The 14,734-nt window shown below is 45.1% G+C and overlaps 1 protein-coding gene across 3 annotated transcripts; it reads right to left on the minus strand.

The window, feature by feature from the left end:
- Window positions 1-89: 89 nt before the first annotated feature.
- Window positions 90-14,689, minus strand: asxl2 (ASXL transcriptional regulator 2). Of its 3 annotated transcripts, none has more exons than XM_086050165.1 (12): window positions 14,522-14,689; window positions 13,225-13,307; window positions 11,834-11,942; window positions 11,617-11,749; window positions 10,269-10,396; window positions 8,733-8,853; window positions 8,593-8,652; window positions 8,309-8,469; window positions 8,146-8,242; window positions 7,948-8,053; window positions 6,280-6,946; window positions 90-4,844 (listed from the first exon to the last, which is right to left on the minus strand). In XM_086050165.1, exons 1-12 carry the CDS (start codon window positions 14,579-14,581, stop codon window positions 3,264-3,266), a joined length of 3,306 nt encoding a protein of 1,101 aa, XP_085906291.1. In that variant the 5' UTR covers window positions 14,582-14,689; the 3' UTR covers window positions 90-3,263. The 3 variants fall into 3 exon arrangements, with proteins under 3 accessions (XP_085906291.1, XP_085906290.1, XP_085906289.1); XM_086050164.1 differs by having other exon boundaries at window positions 11,617-11,752; window positions 14,522-14,688; XM_086050163.1 differs by having other exon boundaries at window positions 8,146-8,469; window positions 11,617-11,752.
- Window positions 14,690-14,734: the final 45 nt, after the last annotated feature.

The following is a 14,734-nucleotide window of genomic DNA, read 5'->3' on the forward strand; positions in this document are numbered from 1 at the left end:
TAATTCAAACACAAAAGTTTTATTGTATTATTAATAATCATCCCACCCAATGTTTGGTGAGTAGGGGAAAAAAACAAAACACAAAGTGATCATTTTTATATATTTTTTAATTAATAATAGTCTATAGCTTCTGATAAAATACACTTGTTTTTTTACACAATAGTGCTGATAATTACATTCACCTGTTTAAAACGGAGGACAAAATGATATTTGAGTCTAATAAAGGTGGACATTGTTGCCCTTTTTCCTATCAGGGGGCAGTTTATTACTTTTAAGATTATTTTTTGTACTACAGGCTTTTGTGGGTTTAAGTTTGTTTGCCGTGTATGGCCCACATGCTCCCTGATTTACAGCGATGCTTTGTACCTCAATCCCCCACCGCCACCCCCCCCAAAACAATTGCAACATCATCACATTATTTGCCCATCAAGTTTTCTGATTGTTTTTCAGTATTACAGGGGGGTGTGTAGGGAATCCAGCGACATGAAATGACTAAACGCGTCTCTCATTCTCACACCTACCAATTCAATACACACATGGAAAAACTCTCACCTTTTCGCACAAATGTAGACACATCTAAAAAACGTAGTACACAGATTACAATTCATGTAACGTATATATCTGGGTGCTGAAGACCATAAAAAGCTCTGTGGTGGCCTGTTAAAAAAAAAAAAAAAAAAAAAACTACATACCCTGTTGATTTTGAAAATGCAAATATAGCTTTTATATTAAAATATATTAATTAAAATATATTACTTTGATTTATTAGCAAGACATTTCAAAATTAGATCTAATTAGTTTCTTTTTAAGGTGACTTTGGCGTTTTTGCTATTGCACCTCTAGCAAATGTATATTTCATATATTGTCGCCGTCATGTGAAAAACATCTGTCAATTTTTTTTTCCATATTTCTTAATTTTATATGAATGCTGTTTCCGCTGTTAAAAAAAAAAAAAATCCAAAATTGGCCATACGTTTTTCAAAGGACAGCGACGCAATATACATATATATGTATATATATATATATATATATATAAAATATACATGAGCATCATACACATATATGTAGACACACATAATGTATACTGTATACCTTTTTTTAAAGTGAAGTGTTTCATCACTCATTTTCATATTGCACCTCTAATAAATCTCGCTGTGCCAAATCAACCGCGACTACTGCTTAGCACAGTATGCTAAAGCATTAGCGTTTTAAATCTCCGTAGTTGATTTGCAATTAACCGCGTGTTTATTTTCTTGGTTTCAAACAAAACGTAGGCGTTGGCCTTAAATATTTACAGAAAAAAAAACTGTAACTTGAATGTTGATATATCTACAAACAGGTAAGAAAAAGTGGTAGGAAGGTATTTGTATATAAATTTCAGTGAATGTAAGCGCTAAACGCTCGTGCTACCTTTGTAATTGGGCATTTTTCTTCTGAATGTGCAATCGTAATTTGTATAAGGTGTAAAGTGGAAAAAAAAAAATCAGTTTAAAATTTCTCTTCAAAACTAGGAAGGATTCGTGGCGAGTCTCTGGTGTCGATATTATAAAATAGTTGCACTTTCTATGGCGTGTGTGCATGACAAACACCAATTGGGAGGTATTTCACACACCATGATTATCATCAACGCCCCCTTTTTTGCCTTAAAACTGACAGGCCCAATGGTAAAAAAAAAAAAAAAAAAAGTCTAAAACGTTAAAACAGTCTTGAGTTTCTACAAAAATAATCACTTTTTTTCCCTCCACTTTCCCGTTTAAAAACTAGTTTTCAGAAATCTGTAGTTTAAAAATATATATCATGCTAATGCTAAGTGCAAACGTTGTCAGATTGGATCCGACGAGACTACCGATTGGATTAAGAACGGACGTTTGGAAACGGATTAGGATGATAACATTTCATTCATCCATTTTCTAAAGCGCTTATCCTCAACAGGGTTGCGGGCGAGCTCCAGCCTATCCGCCAGCTGATTCTGGCGAGAGGTGGGGTCCACCCTGGACTGGTCACCAGCCCCTCGTAGCGCACACAAACTACTCACAAAAAATTGGGACTATTCGGCTTCAGGTGAAAGTTCACGGTGAACCTAAAAAGTCTCCTCACAAAGCCCTGTCTAATAGCAAAAGAGTGCACTGGCGCCATCTTGCGGTAGGTTGGCGCACCAGGCCAGGGTACTACAGTCCAAAGCCCAGTCTAATAGAAAAGTAGGGCTTTGGCGCCACCCTGTAAGCAGGGGTGCACTAGAGTCAGGCATTTTGCATTTTTTTTTTTTTTGTGTGTGTGTGTGTGTGTGAAGCGGAGCGGCTTGAGTAGTGTTGTGTTCCTGAAAAACCCGTCCCAGCGAACCGATCTCACGGCGTGCTGGTCTGTCAAAATGTCGATGGACAAAACCGGTCCGAGGTGCTTTAAAGGTTGGGGACCACTGATCACACTGTCCCATACTGTAAATGTAAATCTTTTCAATTCATCCAGTGAGGCTAGGAAAAAATGAGCACCAATGAGCATCTAGTGCTAAAACTGACAAACATTAGGGCAGTGGTCCCCAACCATTTCGGCCAGGGACTGGTTTGAAAGTGGGGGGCGCATATGACATATAATCCCAATCAGAACTCACTTTTCGACGCGCCCCCCCCCCGTCAATCTATCTGTGGGGTCCGGTACCGAATAGGTGCCAGTCCACAGACCGGTGATTGGATTGCAGTTTTTTCGCTATTTGGCACGGAGCTCGGACCCCGTATCCCTAATTTTTTGTGAGCATTGTAGTCAGTAGACAGAAAGACATTCACGCTCCCACTCACAGCTATAAAACAATTTAGAGCACAAGTGTCAAACTCCGGTCCTCGTGGGCCACTAACCTGTGTGTTTTGAGATGTTTCCCTCCTCCAACACACCCAATTCAAACGATCAAGACGGTAGCAGGCGCCTGCAGAGAATGCCGATGGGCCCATGGCTCGAATCAGGTGCGTTGGAGGAGTGAAACATGCAGGAGAAGAGCCCTCGAGGACCGGAGTGGGACACCCGCGATTGAGAGCCTTCAACGAAGCGGAACGTGACGTTTTCGGAATGCGGGAGGAAGCCGAAGCAAGCGGCGAAAACCCACACGAGCACACGGAAAACAAGCAAACTCCGCGCAGGAAAGGTACGGGGCCAAGATTCCGAGCCCGAACCTCCGAAATGTGAGGCAGACGTGCGAACCGCTCGACTCCCGTAAAAGACCATCCAGTGTAAACCTGGCAAGCGAGCGCCCAGAAAGCCACCCGATCCGAGCGTCACCGTACCACCAGACACGAGACGCACAGCTCCGAGGGTCCGATGCAGTCGTCGTGGCAGAAGGCCCCGCACCCTTTGCACATGATCATGGCCTTCAGCCGACAGTAGCACTTGGACTGCGCGTCCTCCATGCCGGCCGCCTCCATGAAGGACGGTTCCGCCGGCGGCGCGCTGCGGACGCCCGAGTCCAAGGGGTTGGCGGCAGCGGGAATGGTGGTGACGGTCACCGAGAAGGACATGACGCTGCCGGCGTCCGGCGCGGTCGGGCTTCCGCCGCCGGCGTTGCGGTTTAAAGTGTGCGGTACGGACAAGCTGATGGTTCCGCCGTAACGGGGCGAAACCGATTCCTGATGGATGGACATCCTCGGGGTGGGGAAGGCAGACGGTCGCTGGTGACCGGGCTCCTTCGGTGGAAGATATGGCTCGGATTTCCCCTGAGTGCAGAGTTGCTTATGCCCTGGGATGTTGCCATCGGCGGCGCTTTGCTCAAATCCCGGTTCGGTTTTAATGCCGCTGCAAGGCGGAGGGGGGCTCTCCGCTTGCTCGCGCTCGCTTCCAGATGACCCTTGCTGCTCCGTTTTCGACTCGGGCGTCCCCTCTGGCGCCGCCTCCCGGCCCCCCGCCGCTTCCCTTTTCAGACCGGCCGCGTTCGGGACGGCGGCCTGGCGGCACCGCTTGCTCTCTGACGCTCGGCCGTACGTGGACACGTTGAGGAGATAGTGTCCTGACATGGCGGGCCTCGGCGTCCTCCTGCGGCCCAAGAAGCCGGCGGATATCCAAGGTCGGCCCTGATGTTCCTCGCCACGCGCCGCTTGATGTCCGCCTCCTGGTTGGGGTTGGCGCTGCTGGATTTTTTTCTCCATCAGAGTCTGTAAGATCTGCTCCTGAGTGTCTTTGTCAAGAGGTTCCTTGGGGTACCTGGCGCAGTCGGGGAAGGCCCAGCCGGCGGCGTTGCAGCGTTGTTGCTCGGGGCCGCCGCTTGCGGCCGAATGAGGTGCCTTGCCCTTGCTGGAGTGTACACTTGACATCTTGGCCTCCGCTTTGGCGAGTGGTTTTGGCAGGATCTGCTCCAAGGGGACTTCCTTTCCCTGCAAGAGCCTGGTGACCAGCGGATTGTTTGCAGGGATACAGGAGCTGCTCCGGGTTGATGCAGAAGGGGTTTCCCGACACTCGGGTACCGAGTCGGAGCAAGTGCTATAAGGCTGCACGTGGGCTGCTCTAACATCCTGAATGTTCAAGTGACTCGGACTGAGCGGCCCAAAGAAGTGCTGTGGGCGAGTCGGAGGTGCGCCGGCGGTGTTTGCTGGTAACCTGGCAGAGGCGAGCGGGGACGTCGGACTCGGACTCGGGGAGGGTTTCGTCGGCTCGGCGCTGCCCGCGCCGCGGCCGGAGCCGGGCGCGGCGCCCCTGGAGGCCGCGGCCGCCGCCGCCCGTTGGGCTCGTGCGAGCTGGGCCTTGGCCTTGATGTCGGCTAAAGTGCGAGCGCCGGTGCGAGCCGGGCTGCTCGTGGGAGGGAGAGGCGTCCTCGGCGACACTTGGCTGGGCGACGCGGGGATGGGAAGAATTCGTGACACTGGAATCTGAAACGAAACAAGAAAGTGAGCGCGGATCAGTCCTGCTCAAAAAGTGCCGGTGGGATTTGTATTTGTCTATTTAGTTTGGTTTCGGCCTTTCTGTTTTGTTCGATTTTCTTCGATGAGAAAAAAAAAAAAAACTGTAAAAAGAATGCTGATGATGTAAGTAAGTAAAGAGCGGGAAGATTTATGCGCTGTCACGGGAATCCATTGTGGCTACTTTAAATTCAGGTTTACAACAGTTGCCGTCTTCGTTTCAAAGGCATATATCAAGTGTCTTTATTGAATAGCCGCTGAAAGAAAGAGAGATGAGTCTAATGGACTGGAAGGAACATTCCGAATGAGGCCCTGGGTGGTGAGGCTTCCATCTAAGTCATGTTTCCACTTAAGCAGGGTCTACACATTCCGACTGTCGGGCCAAATTTGTGCATTTGCCCCCCGGGGCTGTTGGACGTCTTTGAAAGACGATCCTCTGGTGCCGTGTATTCTTCCTCCCCCATGTGTTCGGAAAAAAACGGGAGGCACCGACAACTGTCAGTGTTAAACCTGCTCTGCTGCTCAATTTTCACGACAGCAAATCCGATTGCGCGTGGTCAACACCGAGTGCGGCCGAGCTACGCACTCCGTGACTGTGATGTGATCGCCAATCTGGAAGCGGCCTGAATCTGACGCTATTTTTACAGATGCAAACAGTGGAGTGACCGGTCATGTGTGGAGCTGTTTACATTAAAAAAACAAAAAAAACAACAAAAAAAAAACGTGTTAACATTTTTTTTTTCAAACGCGTTAAATGTTAAAAATCGGCACGCTTCTACACCAATTATGCAGTAATATCGTTCTGACATACAGCGAGACTGCGGTGAAGTGGTCTGGCCTGTATCACCTCATAGGGGTGGCACAATTTAAGATGAGTTTTTTTCCACACTAATGTGAAGAAAGTCAGGTTAACATTGATCACTTATGATGTCACTGATATTTTTTTCAGCACACTATGACAATTAAAATGACGGTCAGTAATTTCTTTTCAAAAACCTACATTCACCACTAGGGATGTAACGATTGATCGAAAATCGATTTAAAATTGATTCTCCCCAATTAATTGATTCAATTCATCGAAAATTGGGTCTAAATTAATCTAGAAAATGATGTCTTGAAACATTTTTTCATTCGAGATGCATAGCACAATTTGAATGTGTAGATCAAATGATGCTTTTGTGCCAAACATCGTTGCGTATTGCGTTTGTGGACAACTGCAGAACCACACTCGTGCACAGACACAAGCATGGTAGCAATTTTTAAAAAATTGAATCGAATCGAAAATCGGGAACTGAAAATCGAAAAATCGAATCGGGGCTTGTGTGAATCGTTCCATCCCTATTCACCACCAATGGACAGCTCAAACACCGAGTTTAGGCAAAACCCAACTGAAACATCTTCCTACCTTGAGTGGCGGAACTCTCTGGCTGCCAGCCGAAGTGGGCGTGGCCGGGCTGGATATGGATGACGCTGGAGGAGACACGGAGGAGACGGAGGACACTGAGGAAACTGAAGATATTCGCTGTCTCTTTTCCGGGGTGGCCTCGCCCTCCGTCTCGCCGGGAGGCTTTCTTTTCTGCTGTTCTGAAGCGCCTTCCGGCTCGACCTCCGTCTCTTCAGGAGGCTTTACCCCAGACGTCGGTGGATCCTCTTTTACCTCCGTCCCGGCTTCTGGAAGCGGGCTTGCGTTGACAGCGGACTGGGGGAGTTCCGTTTCATCCTCTTTCTCGCTCGGCTCGGGCTGCGTCTCGGCTGCGACGTGCTCGTTGCGCTCCTTGGCTTCCGGTCTCAAGGTCGGAGCGGGCATCTTACGGTCTTCGGCCTGCTGAGAGCGCCTGGTCTTCATCAGCTCCGGGACGGCGAGCGATTCTTTCAGAGGAGGTCGTGTTTTCTCCTGCGACGGCGTGGACTTTGAGTCTTTGACCGCGCCGCCACTGTCGGTCCGACTGCGGTCCTTGGTGCCCTTCGCTTCCTCCGACACTCTAACGGCCTGCCTTGGCTGACGGGGCTTCGGTTCCCATTTCAGATCAGCTTTCGTCAGCTCTTTGGATTCCTCAAGACTGAGTCCAGAACTGCGTAGGGAAAGAATAATGGGGAGGCATGAATAATAACTTCATAACTAATCACTTCAGGTCACAGGTAAGTTGCAAGCAAGCACCAAATTACTGTTATAAGAATGGAACAAGTCTAGTATCTAATACATCTCACGTCAAGTCAAATTTATTGATGTAACCCCTAATCACAAGAGTCTCAAAGGGCTTCACAGGCTCACAGTTGACAAATATTAACGACATCCCCTGATCTGATCCATTTTTTTTTTTAAATGGTTCCGAAACCAGTCTTCTGCATTTTCTGTTTATTATGTTCCCAATGAGGAGCTTACTTAATGAGGAGCACTTAATTCATGTTTGACTAGCGAACGGTCTGCTAAGCTGTAAAGTTAGCGTAGCGTAGTGGCTCAAGTGTCGTCTCTTATTTCTGAGTTGCAAACCTTACGGGGGCAGTCATTCTCGTTTCTGATGATTAGCAAATAGATAATCCCTTGAATTTGAGTATAATAATCTTTGAAGTTGCCTCCATGATAATTGCTTCCTGAAGTGGAATCTGCCAGGTTTGCGCAAACCACACAAAAAATAACTTAGCTTTCAAAAAACAAAACAAATGGAGCCCGGGTGATATTGATTTTTTTTTTTTTTTTAAAGGTCAATGCCAATTCCGATATTTTGCAGAATAAATTTCAGATAACTGATTTTTTTTCGGGGGGCTGTTTGAACATAATTAACTTTTGTGTTGTTGTAATAGGTTTAAAAAAAATGGGGGAAATCAGCATTTTTTATGGACGTTTTTTTTAAAAGAGCCAATATCAGCCGATTAATCGATCGGGGCCTTTGTACATACGCACTACCTTGAAAATGCATATTATCAAATGTAAACAGGCAAAACTTGTCAAGTCATGTGATTCAAGTCTAAGTCAAGTCTCAAGTGGAGTCTTTCATGAGTTTTCGAAGTCCTGCATTTCTGCGACAAGCAGTAGAAAAAACGATTCCTTCCCGTTCGTCTCCAGTCAACCTACTTTTCACCATAGTAGCTCTCAAAGAAGGCCTCTTTCCAGTGCTCCATTTTTTTCTCCTTCTCGATTTCTTGGCGCATTCGCAGCTGCAACTCCGGAGTGAATTCGCCTGGCGAGAGCAAAAAAAAAAAAATCCTCGGTGACCATCAGTTGAATACAAACGCGATGCTGCCATTATCGGTCGGGAGCAGTTGCGCTGACCCTCAGACAGCCGTTCCTTCCACGACTGCGCCGCCGACGTGAAGAATTCGTTGTTCAAAGCCGAACTGGTCACCTTGAGGAGGCCGTCCGTGCAGGCCTGGTCGAAAAAGAGCCGCGCGTCAGGAATCACAAACTGCCAAGCACGTAATAAGATGCGAGGCACCTGCTGGTCCACTTCGGGCAAAAGTCGAAGCAGCCTCTGCTGGCAGTCCGGCGGCAGGACGGAGAAGGTGTGCTTGTTGATGATGGCCCGCAGGTTGGTGTTGACCAAAATGGAGTCTGGAGTCTCCACGTCGATTTTACACCTGTTACGTTTTAGGTGCCCTGTAGAGCCCCAAAAAAAAAAAAAAAAAAGTTTACAACAAGAGCTCCTTTACTATGGCAGCGTAACCGAAAATTGTTTGCAAGTCCCTGTCAAGTTAGCGAGTGCTATTCTTCAGACGTTACCTGCACTGAGACGACCTGACCGCTGAGAAACCTTCCTGGCTCCAACGGGGAGGCAAAGATCTGTCGGTGACATTCGTTAGCAACAAGATGTTGTTTGGATACCGGGCTGCCAACGCGGACGCTTCGTGGCGTACGCTCACCCGTCTTGGCGGTGATGTTGTCGGCCATGTCTTTGATGGTCTTCAACAGCAGCCTGGAACTGGAAGTGGTCGGCATGGCCGCCTGCCTGCGTTGATTTCGCTGTTGCTGCTGCTTCAAGGCCTGCAGAGCAAGAGCAAAGTCATGAATAACGAGAATAACGTGTGATAATGTGTCAGCGTGCGTGCCGAGCAATGAATCGGTGCCTCTTGACACTCGCCTCGCTCGGATAACAGCGAAATGACAAGCGGGGTTTACGTAACGCGCAATGTGTAAATTGCACGGGTTGGAGCTAAAATGTCCTCAGTAGCACAGATGGAGTAAATCACGATCCGCACCGTCGAGTGAAACCTCATTATGAAACACAGACGCGCGCACACACACACACACTACACACACACAAAAAAAAAAAAAAAAAAGCAGCAGCGAGCGGGAGAGAGAAAAATGCTGATCGGGTGGATTATAAGGACACGGACACTAAAACTCGACTGTGGGCATTTTTGTTTTCCCTCACTGATGAGTTTCAATGTTAAGATGACAGACCCTTTTTACGCTGTAAAAAGCTGACATTTTTTTCGGATTTAAGATCCACATGCAAAGTGTAAATATTGACCGATCAACTTTCCCTTTCCCAGGGCCATTTCAATAAAAGAACACTGAATTCTGAATCACTCTCAATTTCATCAAGCAGTGCAACATGTGTGATGTAATGTCTACATTGTAATATTTCTACTCCAATATGTGCATATGTGTAAATACTAGGGACAGACCGATTGTCGGCAAGAATATCGGCATCAGCTTTTTAAAAAAATCTGCTGGCCGATAATAAATCAATTTAAAACTGTGTTAACTTCAAGGAACTATTTATTCAAATTCGCAGTTAACTCTATAAGAGATTCGACTGACCCTGGGAACACTCTGCACCTTTTGTTTTCGTTTGAAATCAAAACAAAGTTAAGTGAAATGTTAACATTTCTGCTATTTGGGAATTTTGGAGGACTTTATTTACTGTAGAAAACTATACGGAGCTATTGTTTAAGTTTTCATTTATGTTGTTGAAGATATGCTGATATGTTTGATGCTTGCAAACAAAGATGTATATTTGGCAAACATTTAGAATTAAAAAAAAAAAATAAAATCGACATTATGCAAATCTGAAAAATTGTTCATGCATGTTCAAAATGGTTCCTGCTTAACAAGACGTTTCAACAAAGTTAAGAGTTTCATTAACAGTCTTTGGCCATCAGAGTTTGGGGCATATTAACACTGTCTGAAACTTTTAATTTTACTTTGGACGGTAGTGAAAAATGCCCACAAATGTTTCAAGTTGTGATGTTGGCTTGTTTTTGCTGCTTCATAAAAAAATAACAACAACAAAACAATCAAACAGCAATAATAACATAACCCCAGACAAAAAGGATCGGACTCAAAACCAACGCAGTCTTCGGGTGTCATAGGACACCTTGGCGCCGCTGAAAACGCTTATGAATAACCTTTTTTGAAAAGAAAAAACTCACACTTGTCAGTCCTCCACCTACCTGTTTGAGAGCTTTCTTGCTGTGCTTCTGCGAGGGCGAGATGAGCTTGGCGGCGGCGGCGACGGACGGAGACGAGCAGCGAGGCTGCGGCGACGTCGGCTGCTGCTGCGACGGCAGCTTGGAGGGAACTGTTGAGACACAACATGCAGATGTTACAAAATACACTTCCTGAGGGCGGCGCGCCCACTGTAAAACACGGCGCTCTTTTGTTTGCATGAAACCGAAACCACGGCGGGAGCACAAAAGACGCCCCGATGGGATTACCCCGCCGACAATAACGATAAGTAGAAATGCTCAGTGGGGCCATTGTTAGGAACAATCTCTGCAGACCTACTTTCTAGTAAAATCGTTTTTCTAGTAGAACACAGAAATGTTGCCATTTACATTTCAAACTTACAGTGTTTTGAGCCAATATATCATAATTATACGTTATATATTATCATATGCCAAACCACGGGTCAGAAATTGAGATACCAGTCGAACCTTAACTTTGGTGCATCGTTACAGCTTCATGTGAAGGTCAACAAATAGTCTCAAGAAGCCAAGTTTGGGGTATTTTCACTAGGGATAGACCGATTATTGGTCAATGTTTACTTAATTGATGAACGTATTGGTAGAATGTAGGCCAAATGCTACAAAATTCCCTTTTTTTTTGTTTACTTGCGCACGCGCTCATCAATACACCTTGAAAAAAAAAAGGCAACGTTATTAGCATTTACCCTACAAGTCGAACGTATTTGGTCAAAGTGGAAGTCAACCCAAAACTTTCTTTACAATAATATGTTCTATGCGCCTTCACTAGTCTAAACACGCCATTCTGAGTAATTGTCTGTGGGATATGAATTAAACAGCAAAATCCACCAATTTTTAGCCATATCTGGGGGCGGCCATTTTGTCACTTCTGTCGACTGAAAATGACACGAAAATAACGACCAATCACGGCTCACCTGTTTTCTAAAGCTGAGGCATGATTGGTCGTTACCTGAGCCCCGAGCAACTGTGATGTCGTTTTCAGTCGACAACAAGCGCCAAAATGGCCGCCCCGATGAGATGGACAAAAATGGGTGGATTTTACTGCTTTACTCATGTTCCACAAACACAATATTAATCCAAATGCAATTTTTAAACTAGTGGGGCTGCATAGAACATTTTCTTGTGAAGACATTTTCGGGGTTGACTTCCCCTATAAACCCCGCAAATAACAAGGGTTCACTGCACTCGGATCAAAGACTCCATCTGGAACACCTTCCAACTTTCGCAGAACTCAAAACCTTTGACAGTATTGTCTCGGAACTCAGGCGATTGCGCCAGTGCCAGTTGACTGGTTCCTATGACTGTGCGCCGTTACCTGGTCGCATCCAGCGTCTCCTCCTGCCTTCCTGAGGGCCGCTGTTGTTTTCCGAGCTTCGCGAGTCGGACAGGTTGTCGCTGCTCTCTTCGGATTCTTCCTCCGACAACTCCGTGGCCACCCCCGAGATGTCCTTCTTCAGAAACACACAAGTTGGTGGTGGCCTGCTGTGTTTTTTTTTTTGTGGTTTTTTTTCTCCATGTGTGTTCAGACTGACCTTTAAGGTGTAGACGCCCATCCTGCCCGGAACTTTGTAGAAGATGCCCTCCTCGCCGCGGGAGTTTGTGTGCAACATTGCATTCAGACATGCTAACGGCGACGTTCCGCTGCATTCGGCATCGGCGGGGAGGGAGAAATTGTTTCAGCTCATTAATCGTTTTTCAGCACACTGCCATAATATCAATACGGTACATAACAACATGCCAAGGTTATTATAGTCAATGGACCCTAATAAAAAATTTTTTTAAAAAAGAACTAAAATTGAAAAAAAATTCCGTTAATGAAATAAAATAAAAATGAAACTCGTTGAAAAAACTGTAATTACAGCAAAAATGTAATTCGCTATCATTTTTTGTCAATTAATATAATATGTTCGGGGTTCATTTTAAATGTATTTATTTCAGTATTACTGTTCGGCCGTGCAGAAGAAAGAAGGTTTAACAGTCGTTTGGGAATTGTAGTTTACTTGACTTTATTACACAATATTTTTGTGACTTTTTCTTTTTATCTTGCACTTGACAAGTACTCCATGATACTAAGAAAAAATGAAACTAATACTAAAACTAATGAAAAAAACTAAAATTAAACATTTTCAAAAGACAAAACTAATGAGAATTAAACTTGTTCGAGAAACTAATTAACTCAATTAAAAAAAAAAGTTGAACGAAATAAAAACTACAATGAAAAATCCCAAACTATTATGACAACATACTGCAAAATGCTCACTAAAAATTGTGTTTTTTCTTCATTCGCCCAGGTCACAGTAATCCACAAGGGTTGATTCACGGCAACTGGACCTTGGACCTTCCCCAAAAATTTTTTTAAAAATGACTTGGGCAATTATGGTATTAAGGTAACAACATTGCAGATGAGTTCACAAATAACTTGATTGGTGCAATCTGAAGAATTTACTTCCCAAGAGTTTTGTTTTTCTTGTTTTATGTCCGCTAGTGGTACGCAGGCCCCATCTAGTGGTCGTAAGCAAAACAGTCACTGAATTAAATGTTCAAAACTCTGCTTAATGGCTTGAAGTTTTTTTCACCTAGTACACTGCATTACTTGCAATGACTTACTGAAAAATCGTAGTTGCACATATTGTTTTATGACTAACTTTGTGTTCTTCGGGCAGTATAATATAGGACACATGAATGTTAGTAAAAGTCATCCCAAACAGTGAGTTTGTTAGTTATGTAGGGGACGGAGGGTGGGGTGCAATCTAACTTGTTCTTACCTTCTGGATGAAAACAGTGACAATGATACAGAAAAAAAAGAAATGAAAACAATTAGAAGAGAATTTGAGGTGATAGGAAGCAATCAACTGAAGTGACGATACAGACGACAGTGGTGAAAACAGAAATACTGTTGTTGGTGTTTTTGGTTTTTTTTTACCTTATCTCTTTAAGTCTTTCTCTTTGGATCACCTGCAAGATTTCTTTATGGCTCATGGGTGTGTTGGGGTATTTCTCCAGCACCTGAGACATGGGAAGAGAAACACAACAACATGAATTCATCAGGTACACCTGCACAACTGATGGTCGCACCGGCCTATAGGCGATTACTATTTGGTCCAGCCAGAAAAAATGGCGAATAAACGGACGGTGGAAGGGTACCCCAGCTGTAGGTGGAAGGCGATAAACGGGCCGCAAATTTTTTGTAACATGCCCCGCTCTCATAACAGCGTCGAAAAAGTGTGAATTGCTGTGTGTTGTTGGACTTTAACAACACAGGTGGGAGGGACAAAGTCTCATGGAATCTTTTTTGTGCACTGTCTTAGATTTTCAGGGTGAAACGACTGAACGTCAAGGAAAGGACGGGGATTGTCAGTTTATCTTTGCACACAGCTAGGTGGTCAGAAATGTTTGAAATGTGTAGTGATTGTACTTGTTTATAATGGCCACTTTATCATCGTCCCCCGGCTTTGCCTTAAAGTCTCTCTATATTCTGTCAACATTTTTAACACTCATTCTAGCACATCCCGATGATAGAACAAGTTAGAATGGTTGGATTTGGACACCTACTATTTTTGAGTTCAGACCCGAACCTGCAGCATGGCGGAAAAAGTGACTACCAATCACGTGATTTTGACCTATCCATTCACTGGTAGGAATTCTATTGTCGTAGGTGATGTAATGTTGTTGAGCACCATGCAAAGATCCAACTTTAACGGTCTGTGCAACTGTGCTTTAAGCTTTGAATATCTAATGTCAGTACATGACAATAACTTGAGCTAATGCTACGAAAGTCAGACACTAACGTAGACTGCTGTTTTGACTTCATTAGCACGTCAGGCTAACTGTCATGAGAAATGTTGCGGGGTTCTAGTGACACTATTACATTCAAAACAACGACAACACCAGCATTAAATTATATATTGAAATTTTGTATGTGCTTTTGTGACGTGTTCATCGTGTTTATTGACAAAACGTCGGAACTTCGAAGTAGCATACTACTCGACTAGGCTAGCTGCGTTAACTCCCGCGCCCCTCGCGCCGTAAGTCGACTCAATTCCTCGACACACGAACGTATTTCACGTTACGGGCACGAACAACTTTATTGATCGAGTCTTTTGTGACACCCGGCTGATATCACACTCACACATACGAGGCCTGCTGTGAGTGGACATTGTAAGTAACACAAGTGTCACTCAAGTGGGCGCGTTGGAGGGCCACGCATGACATATTTGTACCGTCTTCGCGGCTTCCGCCCACGTCCTTCCTTTCTTCTTCTTTTTCTGTCGCTCCCTCATTGTCGTCGTCGTTGTTGTTGTGCAACGCTCGTCTTCAGTTGAAATGGTGTCGCCGCCACCGCCGCGTAGGCCCTGCTATGTCCGCCATGTTGGATTTTACTGTAAGGGGGGGAGGGGGAATTGTGGGATCACGTGACCGCCGCCGATGATGTG

This window comes from Filicampus tigris, chromosome 13 (genome assembly GCF_054856515.1).
Source record: "Filicampus tigris isolate MCC_2025a chromosome 13, RoL_Ftig_1.0, whole genome shotgun sequence".
NCBI classification, from domain to species: domain Eukaryota; kingdom Metazoa; phylum Chordata; class Actinopteri; order Syngnathiformes; family Syngnathidae; genus Filicampus; species Filicampus tigris.